The following is a 12201-nucleotide window of genomic DNA, read 5'->3' as shown; positions in this document are numbered from 1 at the left end:
AAATGTTGTTTTAACTCTGCTGAAGTGCTTCAAACACCAAATTCGGCATGAACAACAAATTAGAAAAGGACCTGAGGGTGAGCCTTGGGGAACTTCTGGCAATTTGAAGGGGTTTTAGTGGGCATTGCTTCCACAAAGCTGATTTGAAAACCATCAAAAGTTTTTTCCTTTCGGAATTGCATTTAAAGCTCATCTATTGAATCTGCCTTGTAGTTTCTTGTTTCATGTTATTTTTTTTTTACTTGTGCTTTCAAGCAGTAGTCCACAGTATTTTATTCTAAGAGAGAATATTTTGTAGACTTGTTTTAGGTGATTTTTGGAACGGTGCAGAACCATAAAAGGCACTTCTGTCCTGCCATTGTTTTTAATCATGGTTAGAATTGTATTTGGGGCAGTGCTGCACGATTCTACATAAACAGAGAATCTTTTTTTTTTTTCATCATTTCTGTTTTGTTTATAAAAGATCACAATTCTCCCACGATTTTGAATAGACAACTAAACAAAATAACATTAACAAACATAATAGTACTTTTTGATACTGTTATAACAGCAGAAATTTACTAGATGTTCCGACAAAATGTTAATTGCTGCAGTCTATTTAACAATATGTCATTTGAATTAGTCTAATTTATTATTTTAAATAGGTTTGAATGAATGATTTAATGACTCGCTCAAAGACTTCACTTGTTTTGAACAATTTTTGAACAGTGTCTTGAATGAATGATTCAATGACAAATACATTTAAGTCACTTGTCGCCACCTATTGGTGTAATGATGCAATTTACATAATCTTTATTTAATTTTTTTCATGTTTTTGAAAAATCTCTGCAAATATTTTTTCTATTTTATTACTTTTTAAATAGAAAGTTTAACAGATCACCATTTATTTGAATTAGATTTTTTACTGTCACTGCGAAGTAGAAGCCTTTACTGTCACTTTTGTATTAAATGTCCTTGCTCAATGAAAATATAAATTTCTTAAAAAAAAAAAAAACACTGACTCCAAACTTTTGGATATTATTATGTAAAGTAACACTTTATCAGTCCTATGAAAAGCATGCTGGGAACTACCAGTATCCTGCTCTGGCCAATTTCAGGTACTGAGCTAGCAGTTTCTTTCCTCCAGGCATGGATTTGTGAATTATGATACATTTTAAGTTAAGTCTAGTGAGCAGGGGTGCCGCCAGAAATTCTGGGCCCTATGGAAACCAAAATTTCTGGGCCCCCTACATTTTTTACAGATAAAATTTAACCCAATAAACATGCCCTGTATACTTTAAAAAAGATACTTAGCACATTGCGTAGTTAAAATGTCTAAAGATGAGTACAAAGCCTACAAAAACAAGAAAAAAAAAATTATATTTATACAAATTTGACTTATAAGTCAAACACACACGTAATAACCATATTATTTCTATTGGCCTATTTAGTTTTCATAATATTAAAATATCTATTTTGTAAACTCCTTATAGCCAATGGTTACTACAGACACATGTTTTATTCTTTTTTTATATTATTTTTTTCTGGGGCATTTTATTCATATTAAGAACGTCAAGTTTGACATAATCGATTGTAGCAGCAACACTGTCACTTCACAGAACACACGACACACACGGCAAACTGATTTTGTGATTTTTGAAGCGTAGGCCTATAGATTACTTTTAGTTTTGTAAAGTTATCATCATGTGGCGAACACAGTAGAAGACGTGTTGAGAGGCTTCAATCTTCGTGAAGTTTCGCGCTCAGGCTCACCTTGTTCGGCTGAAGGTCCTTGCACACTGAAGCCGAAATTTTCGCATGCGTTTTTTGTAGGCCTATTTATTTTTTAACGTGCTAAAATATCGGACGCGAATTTCGCACGGGGGAGAAGGAGGACGTGGGTGTGCAGCAGCCGCTGAATCTGTGTAGCTATTTTTTACAGTCTATGGTGTAGAGCAGTGGTTCCCAATCCTGGTCCTGGGGACCCACAGCTCTGCACATTTTATATGTCTCCTTTATCTGACACACCCAGTTCAGTTCATAGAGCTCTTTCCTAACGAGATAATGATCTGAATCAGGTGTGTTAAATGAGGGAGACATACAAACTGTGCAGAGCTGTGGGTCCCCAGGACCAGGATTGGGAACCACTGGTGTAGAGACATGATAACCCAGAGATGTTATTATTGTTGGATGTAAATCATAATTCAGTAATTATTTTACTAAGCTAGCTAGATAAAAGCAGGTCATGTAGCAACAAAAATAAGTAACTCTGAAATTTTCGCAATACAGGAATAGGGCAAGATACCTTTCTTTTTGAAAAACTGTGTGACATACTGTCGACTTCAGCGTTCTCTGTCTTCTCTTTCCTTTCCTTTCCTTTTTTGATGCCCTAACTTTTGATGTGACATGCCTGCGTGTGTCACTGTCTGCGCTGCATCATAGCAAGTGCAATAAGCAAGAGACGCTACACTAGCGATCGTAGCTCGGACAGCGCAGGTGGAATTAACCATTGTAAGGGGGAGGGGTGTGACTGAAACAGTAAATACATTATTTGTTTTTTAAATATTAAATCTATGGTCAAAACGGACAAAATACACATTTAGTGCATGAGGGGCCCTAGCACATTAATGTATGTATAAAAAAGAGAAAAGAAATAAGAAAAGAAAAAGGGGGTCTGCTCTTCTGGGCCCTATAACAGCCTGGGCCCTTAGAATCGTCCTAACCTTCCACCCCTTTACGGCGCCCTTGCTAGTGAGTACAGCATATTTTTTTGCTAGACAGATACCGGCTTCCTTTCAGTTTATTTAACATTTTGTATAATTAAGTAACCATGCTGAGGGAGAGAAGGCTATGTGTGTGTGTGTGTGTGTTTATTTACAACCAATGATTTTTTTTTTTTTACTGTGGTGTAAACTTGAGAGAGCCAGCTGTCTAATTGATCACACTGCAGCAGTGTGCAATGGCAAACTGTTAGCACACACACAACGACTTCCTTGTTGTGTCTTTACGAGAGATAATGTCTCTCTCTCTCTCTCTCTCTCTCTCTCTCTCTCTCTCTCTCTCTCTCTCTCTCTCTCTGTCTCTCTCTCTGTCTCTCTCTCTGTCTCTCTCTCTGTCTCTCTCTCTGTCTCTCTCTCTCTCTCTCTCTCTCTCTCTCTCTCTCTCTCTCTCTCTCTCAAGGGTGTTTCTTTCACTACAGCCATTTTCTTGGACTACTTTGTTCCCTGGAAAATTAAGCTGCTTCATACGCACTATTTTTAGGTGAGCTAAATGTGCATCAAATTTCAAGTTCCAGGGTCTAGTTGGATGACAAAGTTTAGTTGAGAAAGGTCTACAATCTCGCACTCAAAGTTTTATGCTTCAGTGTCTCTATTTTCTGGCGTCACCTATTTTAATCATGCTGATAATTAACTAACTTCATTTATCCTCAGAAGATGGCAGGAAATGAATGTTTGGATGCATGAATTGATGGTGTCAAGCTGATAAATTCGAACTGTTCCTTCTCAAGTTTATGTTGACATTTTATCGACCTGCAATACTCAGAAGCTTGTTTAATTTGACCTTAAAGGCTGAAGTACAGTTTGTTCAATATTTTGTATTGTCTCAAAGGGTTAGTTTGAAAATGAAAATTTTGTCAATTACTCACCCTCATGTCGTTCCAAAACCCATGAGAGATTTCTGTCTCTCCATTTGAAAATCCCTTACACACAAATGTATGATTCAAAAAGTTCTTAAAGAGATAATAAAAGTAATGCAATGAATAGACCAGTTTAAATCAAGTCTTCTGATGAGTGATGATCTCTTTATGATGGACAGATTTCATTTAGGCATTTATCGACTTATTTAAGGTTACATCTAACACCGTGTCCTAACTACACGCGACGCGACGCCGCGACACGCGATAAAAGGTATCTTTTCCATGTTAATCAGAGTTTTTGTCCTAACCAGGCGCGACGGCGACACGCGACGTTTCTAATTTAGAAACGGTTTCTATTTTTCTGCGACGTCGCGCTGGAACAACAAACACAAAGTGCGGCAATGATAATCTCAGGTACTGTTTGTGCTTTATTTAATGTTAAAAGCGTGAAACGTGACTTTGAATATCATTTAGTGCTCCCAGCTTTGTAGCTGTAAAAGCAACAATGGACATTTCACCTCAGATCTTGAAATTAAACTAATGGAAACATGAACGTTAAAACTGTGAACTAACAAGTGTATTATTTGACAAAGATTGTTTTAGTAACTCAGTAGCCTATGCATTTTTTAAATGGTGTAACATTTGTGAATTAGATTATGTAGCTACTTATCCATTTTCTTGCGAGTGCCGTCAAGTTTACTCTCTAGTGTTGTGCACTTGCCGCGAGACTCCGCCCACACGCTGTTCTGATTGGCTGTTATTTTTGATTGACGTTGTGGCGTCTCACAGTCGCGTCGCGTCTAGTGTGGACAGACACACTGCCTGTCGCTGGAATTTTATCGCGTCGCGTGTAGTTAGGACACGGTGTAACACTGTGTCCTAACTACACGCGACGCCGCGACACGCGATAAAAGGTATCTTTTCCATGTTAATCAGAGTTTTTGTCCTAACCAGCCGCGACGGTGACACGCGACGTTTCTAATTTAGAAACGGTTTCTCTTTTTCTGCGACGTCGCGCTGGAACAACAAACACAAACTGTGGCAATGATAATCCCAGGTACTGTTTATAAGCTTTATTTAATGTTAAAAGCGTGTAATGTGAATTTGAATATCATTTAGTGCTCCAGCTTTGTGGCTGTAAAAGCAACAATGGATAATTCACCTCAGATCTTGAAATTAAACAAATGGAAACAAGAACGTTAAACAAACAAGTGACAAAGATTGTTTTAGTAACTCAGTAGCCTATGTATTTTTTAAATGGTGTAATATTTGTGAATTTGATTATGTAGCTACTTATCCATTTTCTTGCGAGTGCCGTCAAGTTTACTCTCTAGTGTTGTGCACTTGCCGCGAGACTCCGCCCACACGCCGTTCTGATTGGCTGTGATTTTTGATTGACGTTGTGGCGTCTCAGTCGCGTCGCGTCTAGTGTGGACAGACACACTTGCCTGTCGCTGGAATTTTATCGCGTCGCGTGTAATTAGGACACGGTGTAATACCATAGTACTTTTTTCCCCTCATCCGACCAAAAAATTTATACAATGTGTTGTCAGCTGAACCATGGATTTGCAATCCGTTTTCATTAGCGTTCAATAACATATTACATCTACTTGTTTTAAATTGAGAAAAGATCTTTTTCATCAAATAAAATTAATTTCTCCGTATATAAACTTTTGTTTTGAATGTCCTTGTTGAATATCCTGTTAGACTTGGAAATGTCTTATGGAAGTAAAGTGGGTTGCAATTAACGTTTCATGTTGATTTTAAATGTGGTTAGATGTCAGCCTAACATTGACCCTGAATGTATTTTAGCATTGCATGGGGGGTTTGAATAAGGTCAAGTAAAAGTCTGTTACTCTCTTCCAACATATCTCTTTCATTCTGTGTCAATGGAGAGAGAAAAAAGAGACTGGATAAAATTAAATCAGAAAGAAAAAAGTCTTCCGTAAATTTGACCCATCTTCCCGAAGTTTTATCCTCTCTGTAAAACCCTCCCCAAACCCATGCTCCTCCCTTTTTCTATATTAAGCCACTCCTCTTCTAAAAGTGTGTAGTTGATGCATGCTCTGTGGGAGGAGATTAAATAAGGGAAAGGTCATGTCATAGTTCTAGTTTCCTCAAGAAGCGCAGGCCTGTGGGGAGAGTCTGCTGGGTGGGGCTGTACTTCATGTTTCTCTTTCAAGTCACAACTAAAAGAGAATTTCAGCGCTGAAACGCTGTGTGTTTTCTCTCCCTCGCTCTCTCTCCTCTCCCCTCCTTAATTCATTAATTATTTTGGCTGGGTAACGGTTGCAGTAATGAATTCCTCGAGGGCTGAATCTTCTTGCCTGGCACCCGTCTCGTCCCACCCGCCTCGTATGTGCCAGCCGATCAGATCTCAGATGCTGTCTGACGCTGTTGTAAACTAATCGTGATTTAACCAACTTTGTTGTATCTTAGGCTCTTGTCACACTTGGTTGGTACCATTGCTTGGTCAGACTCGAGTCTGATCAGATGTTGAACCCCAGATTCACTGTGTTAATACTGACGTTTTGGTTCCTTTAGATTTATCGTTTGCGTCACAAGAAACATGTAAGTTGCACTCTGAAGGCTATTTATTTAGAGAAAGCAGCAATGAAAAATGCATTATTTTTGTAATTTGTGTCTTAGGAGCATGCAAAGATGCAAATTATACATTGTTGATAGGGGAACTAAGCATCTTTTTTTTTTTTTTGCAGACTCTGGTGTGAATGTGGTTTTCTGAATTGAACTGAATTCACACCAATCAAACAGACTATACTCTGACATTCAATGGACTTTGTTTATTATGGTTATGTTTGTGAATTTGTTTATCATGTAATGTTAAACGTCAGTCAGGTCTCGACAGCGCAAGCATTTCACTCGCATTTGTGACTAAAAATAGATGTTTGCGAAAAGTAATATGTTTTAGTAGTATGTGTACAAATAAAAAGTAGGTCCCTGTGGGTACTTAAGTCTTAAAGTCCCCATGAAGTTAAAATTGAAGTTTTTTGGCTTTTAGTATGAATGTGTTATCTATAAGGTAGTGTGCTTCAAAACAATGACAAAATTTGCATTTATAAGATGTAAGCGTTCAAAACTTAGTCTCACTCCCGGCAAGATGGATCAATGATTTTGATGCCATCACTTTGCACTTCAGCTTCTCATTCTCTGTCCAATCAAATGCTCTCTAGAATCTGAAGCGTCCCGCCCTTCTAAATTAGAAATAGACACTGAATCTACGGCTAAAAACGTCATTTGGTCACAAATTTACTATTTTCCACACGTTAAGTGGCACATAATGCACGATTAGCAGGGAACTGCTGCTTTACCGAGCTCAACGGATCTGGCTGAGCTGTGATATAAACGAAACGTTACTGGCTACTTTAAAAAAAGGGGAGGATCTTTCTTTGTTCTTTATGCACTCCTACATTTTGACAGCTGTCTCTTAAATCCCTAGATAATGTATGTGTGTTTCCAGTTATGAAGTCATATATTGAACAGTTTGCTAACTAATGAACAGGATCACATGTAAAATATGCTGTTTCTTTGATCTGGTGTGTGCCTGCAAGCTCAGATTCCCTCTCTCATACATCTGTAGTGTGTGTGTATCCTCGCCTGTTACTTGGCCCAGACAGAATCTGAGAATTTTCTGTGTTGATTTAGGGGGGAAATCTGTGGAATGGATTTACATGTTAAATTCAACTAAAAACAATTAAATTAAAAACTTTGTGAATATAAGAATAAACTACAACTTTGTAAATTATTCCAACTTTGTGGAAATGTAGAAGATTTCTGTGGAGTTTTGTGCAAGCTGATTCTGTGTGGGCCTGACTGTTAGGCTACTTGTTACGGCATGGTGTGTAACCTGTTGTTTGTGTGTCTGTTTGTGTTTTCAGTGCAGAAAGGTTGTTAGCTGATTTGTGAGTGATATGTTGCCATAAGGTGAGTTTGTGTTGACAGAGCCGATAGATGGTGATACAAAGACCAGTGGAAATTAAGTTCAGAAAGCAGATAACTGGAGACACATGATGGGAGACACGCGCGTGGAAATTAATTGCCAGGAAGTTGGTGGTAATTTGAATTGCAAATGGACACCAACTTGTTCCCCGACTTGAATGATTAATATTTTATTGTTTTACTGAGTGAAAATGCCACAAGTGTTTTTCATCAGAAACAAATAGCACACAGGAAGGAGGAAGGAAAAAAAGAGAGAGATTGGTTTAACTGATAGTAATGAGTTGCAAGGTGTTGAATATTGTCTCTGAACATTAATTCCAGTGTGTGAAGTAGGGCTGGGTAATATACTGCACATGAGAGTAAAAAGACAAACTTTTTATAATATCTTTTTTAGTTTGGCTGGCAGGTTTGGTGAATATATAAGTTTGACATCTATAAAATGAATAAATGAATCGATTACAGGGATACAGTGAAATTTCTGCAGCTGAAAATATTTGGCCAAAACAGCAAAAAGTTTGGCTGAAACAGTGATGTTTAATTAGTGCTTTTCCGATGACATGTTCTGTCATTGTGTATTGCGTGCACACAAGTTTGATAAGATGCGTCATAGATTATTAATATATAAAAAAAGGTGTAGATAATGCTTTTATAACTATTTATTATTATATTATTTCACGGCATTACATTATTAAATATTCTTCCTTGTGTACAAGTCTTGGATATTTTTAAATACTTCAACATTTTAAATCTATTTGGCTGAAACGGCTATTCATTTGAAATTATTCTTTCACCAGTCAGGAAATCACTCTTTTAAAGGGTTAGTTCACCCAAAAAATGAAATTTCGGTCATCATTTATATATGAATAAGAAGTGAGCGGTTTGGTACAACATTTTCTGAAGAGACTCGATCGCTTTATATGACGAACGGATTTAATTTAGGCTTTTATTCACAGGTAAGCATTCATTAACGCACACATCAGTTGTAGTAAACAGAAGCTCAAGCATGTTCACTTGATGTGCGAGAATGAGGTTCATTCTCGTGTTACGCAGCACGTTTGAGATTCCACAAGAGCCAATGAGGTTTATTCTCGTGTTACGCAGCACGTTTGAGATTCCACAAGAGCCAATGAGGTTTATTCTCGTGTTACGCAGCACGTTTGAGCTTCCACAAGAGCCAATGAGGTTCATTCTCGTGCATCAAGCAAGATCGTTTTAGCTTTTGTGCATGTTTGCTAAACAATGTTTATATGTGAATAAAAGACTACATGAAATTTGATCATATAAAATGATTGAGCCTCCTCAGAAAATTTGGACTAAACTGCTCGACTTCTATGGATTAGTTTTACGATCTCTTTATGAACTTTTTGAAGCGTCAAAGTGGTAGTTGCGTAGCTGCCAATGGAAAGCTCTCAGATTTAAAATATCCTCATTTGTATTTTGAAGATGGACGAAAGTCTTATGGGTTTGGAACTAGCCTAGATAAGGTGAGTAAATGATATAATTTTCACTTTTGGGTGAACTAACCCTTTAAGCTGTTTTAGAGCAAATATATAAACATTGAGTTGTAATTTGACTGTATCATCCAGTCCTAGTGTGTGGGTGGGAAATGGATGAGTTGCTCTGTACTTCTAAAAAAGTTTTGAATTGACCTTTTCATTCTCCTAATGTTTTTTTTTTCTCTCTCCTTCCCACAATACACTTTGTTTTGCACTTTGTTCGTTTTTTTTCTCCGTCATGTACTCCCTCTCACTGTCTTCTTCTAATCGCTGCACAGTTTCCTGAAGGTTCCGCCGGGCCATGGTCTATCCTTTCAATCAGATGCTAATTAAGGGAAAGAAACGTCTCCGTCTCCCTCGCTCGCAGACGAAGGGACGTGCAGGTTGAGTGAGAAAGGGGAGAGAGGAGTGCAAGACGCTAAAAATGGAGAAAGGAATGAGAAATGAAAGGTTGATTAGGTCGCTTCAGATTGAGAAAAGAGAAGATAATACTTGTATTTTTTTTTTTTAAGTTTGGTTAAAATCAAAGGTCCCCCAGTTGACATGTCTTGTGAATGTTCAACTTTTCATAACTTTGTGATCCGACCGCAGAAAATCTCACTGTTCTGAAGTAAATTAAAAAGTTACCTACATGTGACGTCTTTTAATAAAGACGATTCTACCCTGCTCATGACCATGAGGATCTTTAACCATGACCATGTGTTCTTTAAACATTTATAAATGTCATGCACAAAGCGAGACATTTACTTTGTTGCTTTAATTATCAGTCCTGCTTCTGTCGGACTGTTTTTACATCCATTAATTAGCCTTATTAATGACTTACTGTACTGTTAGACAAGTGGCTAGTTTGGTGTTTCTGGTCAGTTCATTAATGGCTGGGGTGTATCCAGCTAACGATTAAAGTGCCTTAATTAGCAGCAGGGATAGAAAAATAAGGATTAGTCCTGAGGTTCTGTTTCATTTATTTATTTTTTGATCTGAAGAAAAAAAAGATTGAAAAGGTTTAAGGTTCAGAGGGTTGAGGGGAAATGAACAAGAGAGCCAATAGAATGATGAATGTGCTTTTCTTCTGGAACAGAGAGGAGGGCTGTTTCACACAAGGGGAAAAGAAGAAATATTTTTTTCCCTCCAGCATTATAAGCATGTTGCTTTGACAGATTTAAACTCGCTGTAGTTGCTGACGGTGCTTCAGAGGTCTGGCTTTTACAGTAGGACTTAGTACTTACTTAGACGTACTGAACTAGATCAACAAAATGGAGATCAAACATCCCTCTTTATTTGGTGGTTTGTTTGATTCTGCATATTTTTGTGGTTCGTGCATATGTTCAAGAAAGATGGTAGACCTGTTTGCCAATGTGCAAAATCAACAAATCAGGTGTTTTTCTTTTTTATAAAGAACAGTCTGGAATTGTCTGTTGAATTTGATTTGATCTGTTGATTTGCTGAAGGTGGATGTTTATGGTGAATCAGTTGTCCAATCTCTCCACTTTAACACATTTATTTATAAAATAATTATTTTATAATTTTTGATATGATTTATTTATATACATTTATATAAACTACAGACATTTATTATAATAGTAGTAATTGTAGTGTTTATTAATAGTAATTCTGTTCAAATGTATATAACAAATGTAAATCTATTTATTTATAGGCTAATAATAATATTACTTTTCTCACAATAAACAATTAATTCAGGTGATGTAGCAGCATCATTTCTAAGATCAAAGTTTAAAGCCTTTCACTACAAGAGTTTGATATAAATAATCAATCTGTTTCTGCTCTCTGTATTCTCTACTACAGGATAAACTGAACAGCTCAAGGAAAAACACTTCAAGGTTCTGCCTGCATTCCCTTCATGTTCTCTGGGTTACGCTGAACACGAGTGTGTGCCCGGATCCTGGCGGCGGCTGTGAAGTACACATGCGTGCGTGTGCATGTATTTGCTTCTGAGTGAGTAGTCACGTGTGTGCGTTTTGACGGGGACGTTCTGCGGTGGCTGGCGTAGTGACCCTCCCCCTGCCCCACCCCCACGCTCAAAACTGGCGATGTCCAGGGTGCCGAGTCCGCCCCCTCCTGCTGAAATGACCAGCGGCCCTGTGGCCGAAAGCTGGTGTTACACACAGGTGAGTGTGTGTGTGCGTGCGTGTATGGTTCTGGGTCTGTGAATCTACAACAGTGGTGCTCGATTTTGCTTGTCCACCTTCATAGTGACAGTTTCATGTCTAATTAAACACCTGAACACATTAATCAAACTCAATGGGTTCAGTTCAAAATTACAGGCAGGTGTGTCTGAGCAAGACTGGAACTAAAGTGCGCAGGAAACTAGGGCTGCGTCTCAATCAGCTCCCTAGTTCAGCCTCATGTGGAGCATCGATGCTCACTGTGTTCCCTAAACGGAAGTTATGAAGCACGAAACATAAATTATGTGAGCCAAATCACTACACATAATGGCACACGATAGATGGTTTTTAGAAATAAAAAACATAGTTATATTATATTTCAGCATAAACATCTCTAGACAGGTAATGAACATAATCTAGCTAACATTTATAATTTACTTACGGCTGAAATGGTGCACGTATATGTAACAAGCAAAGTATTTATAATGTACTTTAAATAACAAGTAATTTGAGAAAGATATCAGTTCTGCTGTTGTTCATAAATCCCAGTGGTGATGTTGTACGCAGGAAATAGTGTCCAAGTGTCCCAGTGTGTAGTGAGCCAGGGTCCTTAATGTCCTTACTAGTGCCCGAATTCATGTACATGATATACTGATTCACGACCTAGGAAGCTAGAGAGCTGATTGAGATGCACCCTAGATTTCCAGGTGCAGATCTGAGCACTCTGGTGTCCCAGACACATAATAAGCCTCAGTTGATGATGATAAATGTCCAATCAACAGGCCCATGTGGGATTGGCGTACTTTTTTTTTTTTTTTTTTTTTTTTTTTTGCAAAATAGTTTTGAAATAGCATTTTAAAGGTCAAAATTAACACACCCTTGGAGCACCCTTGTTGTTTCAAATCACTGTGAATTTTATCCTGTGGAACACAAATGGTGAAGTTTATCAGAATGTTCACGTTGTACTTTTTCATTCAAAATCGTACAGTTCTTCAAAAAGGACCAAAAC

At 37.8% G+C, this 12201-nt stretch overlaps 1 protein-coding gene across 1 annotated transcript in view; it reads left to right on the top strand.

The window, feature by feature from the left end:
* spop (speckle type BTB/POZ protein) overlaps window positions 1-12201 on the top strand; it is an 80608-nt gene that overhangs the window by 30292 nt on the left and 38115 nt on the right. The window contains exon 3 of the mRNA XM_081386181.1: window positions 10873-11195. Within this exon, the coding sequence (XP_081242307.1) occupies window positions 11118-11195 (78 nt within the window). The 5' untranslated portion in view covers window positions 10873-11117. The remainder of the gene's footprint in view (window positions 1-10872; window positions 11196-12201) is intronic.

Source organism: Scardinius erythrophthalmus, assembly GCF_964197995.2.
Source record: "Scardinius erythrophthalmus genome assembly, chromosome: 1".
NCBI classification, from domain to species: Eukaryota; Metazoa; Chordata; class Actinopteri; order Cypriniformes; family Leuciscidae; genus Scardinius; species Scardinius erythrophthalmus.
This window is presented reverse-complemented; position numbering and strand designations above follow the sequence as displayed.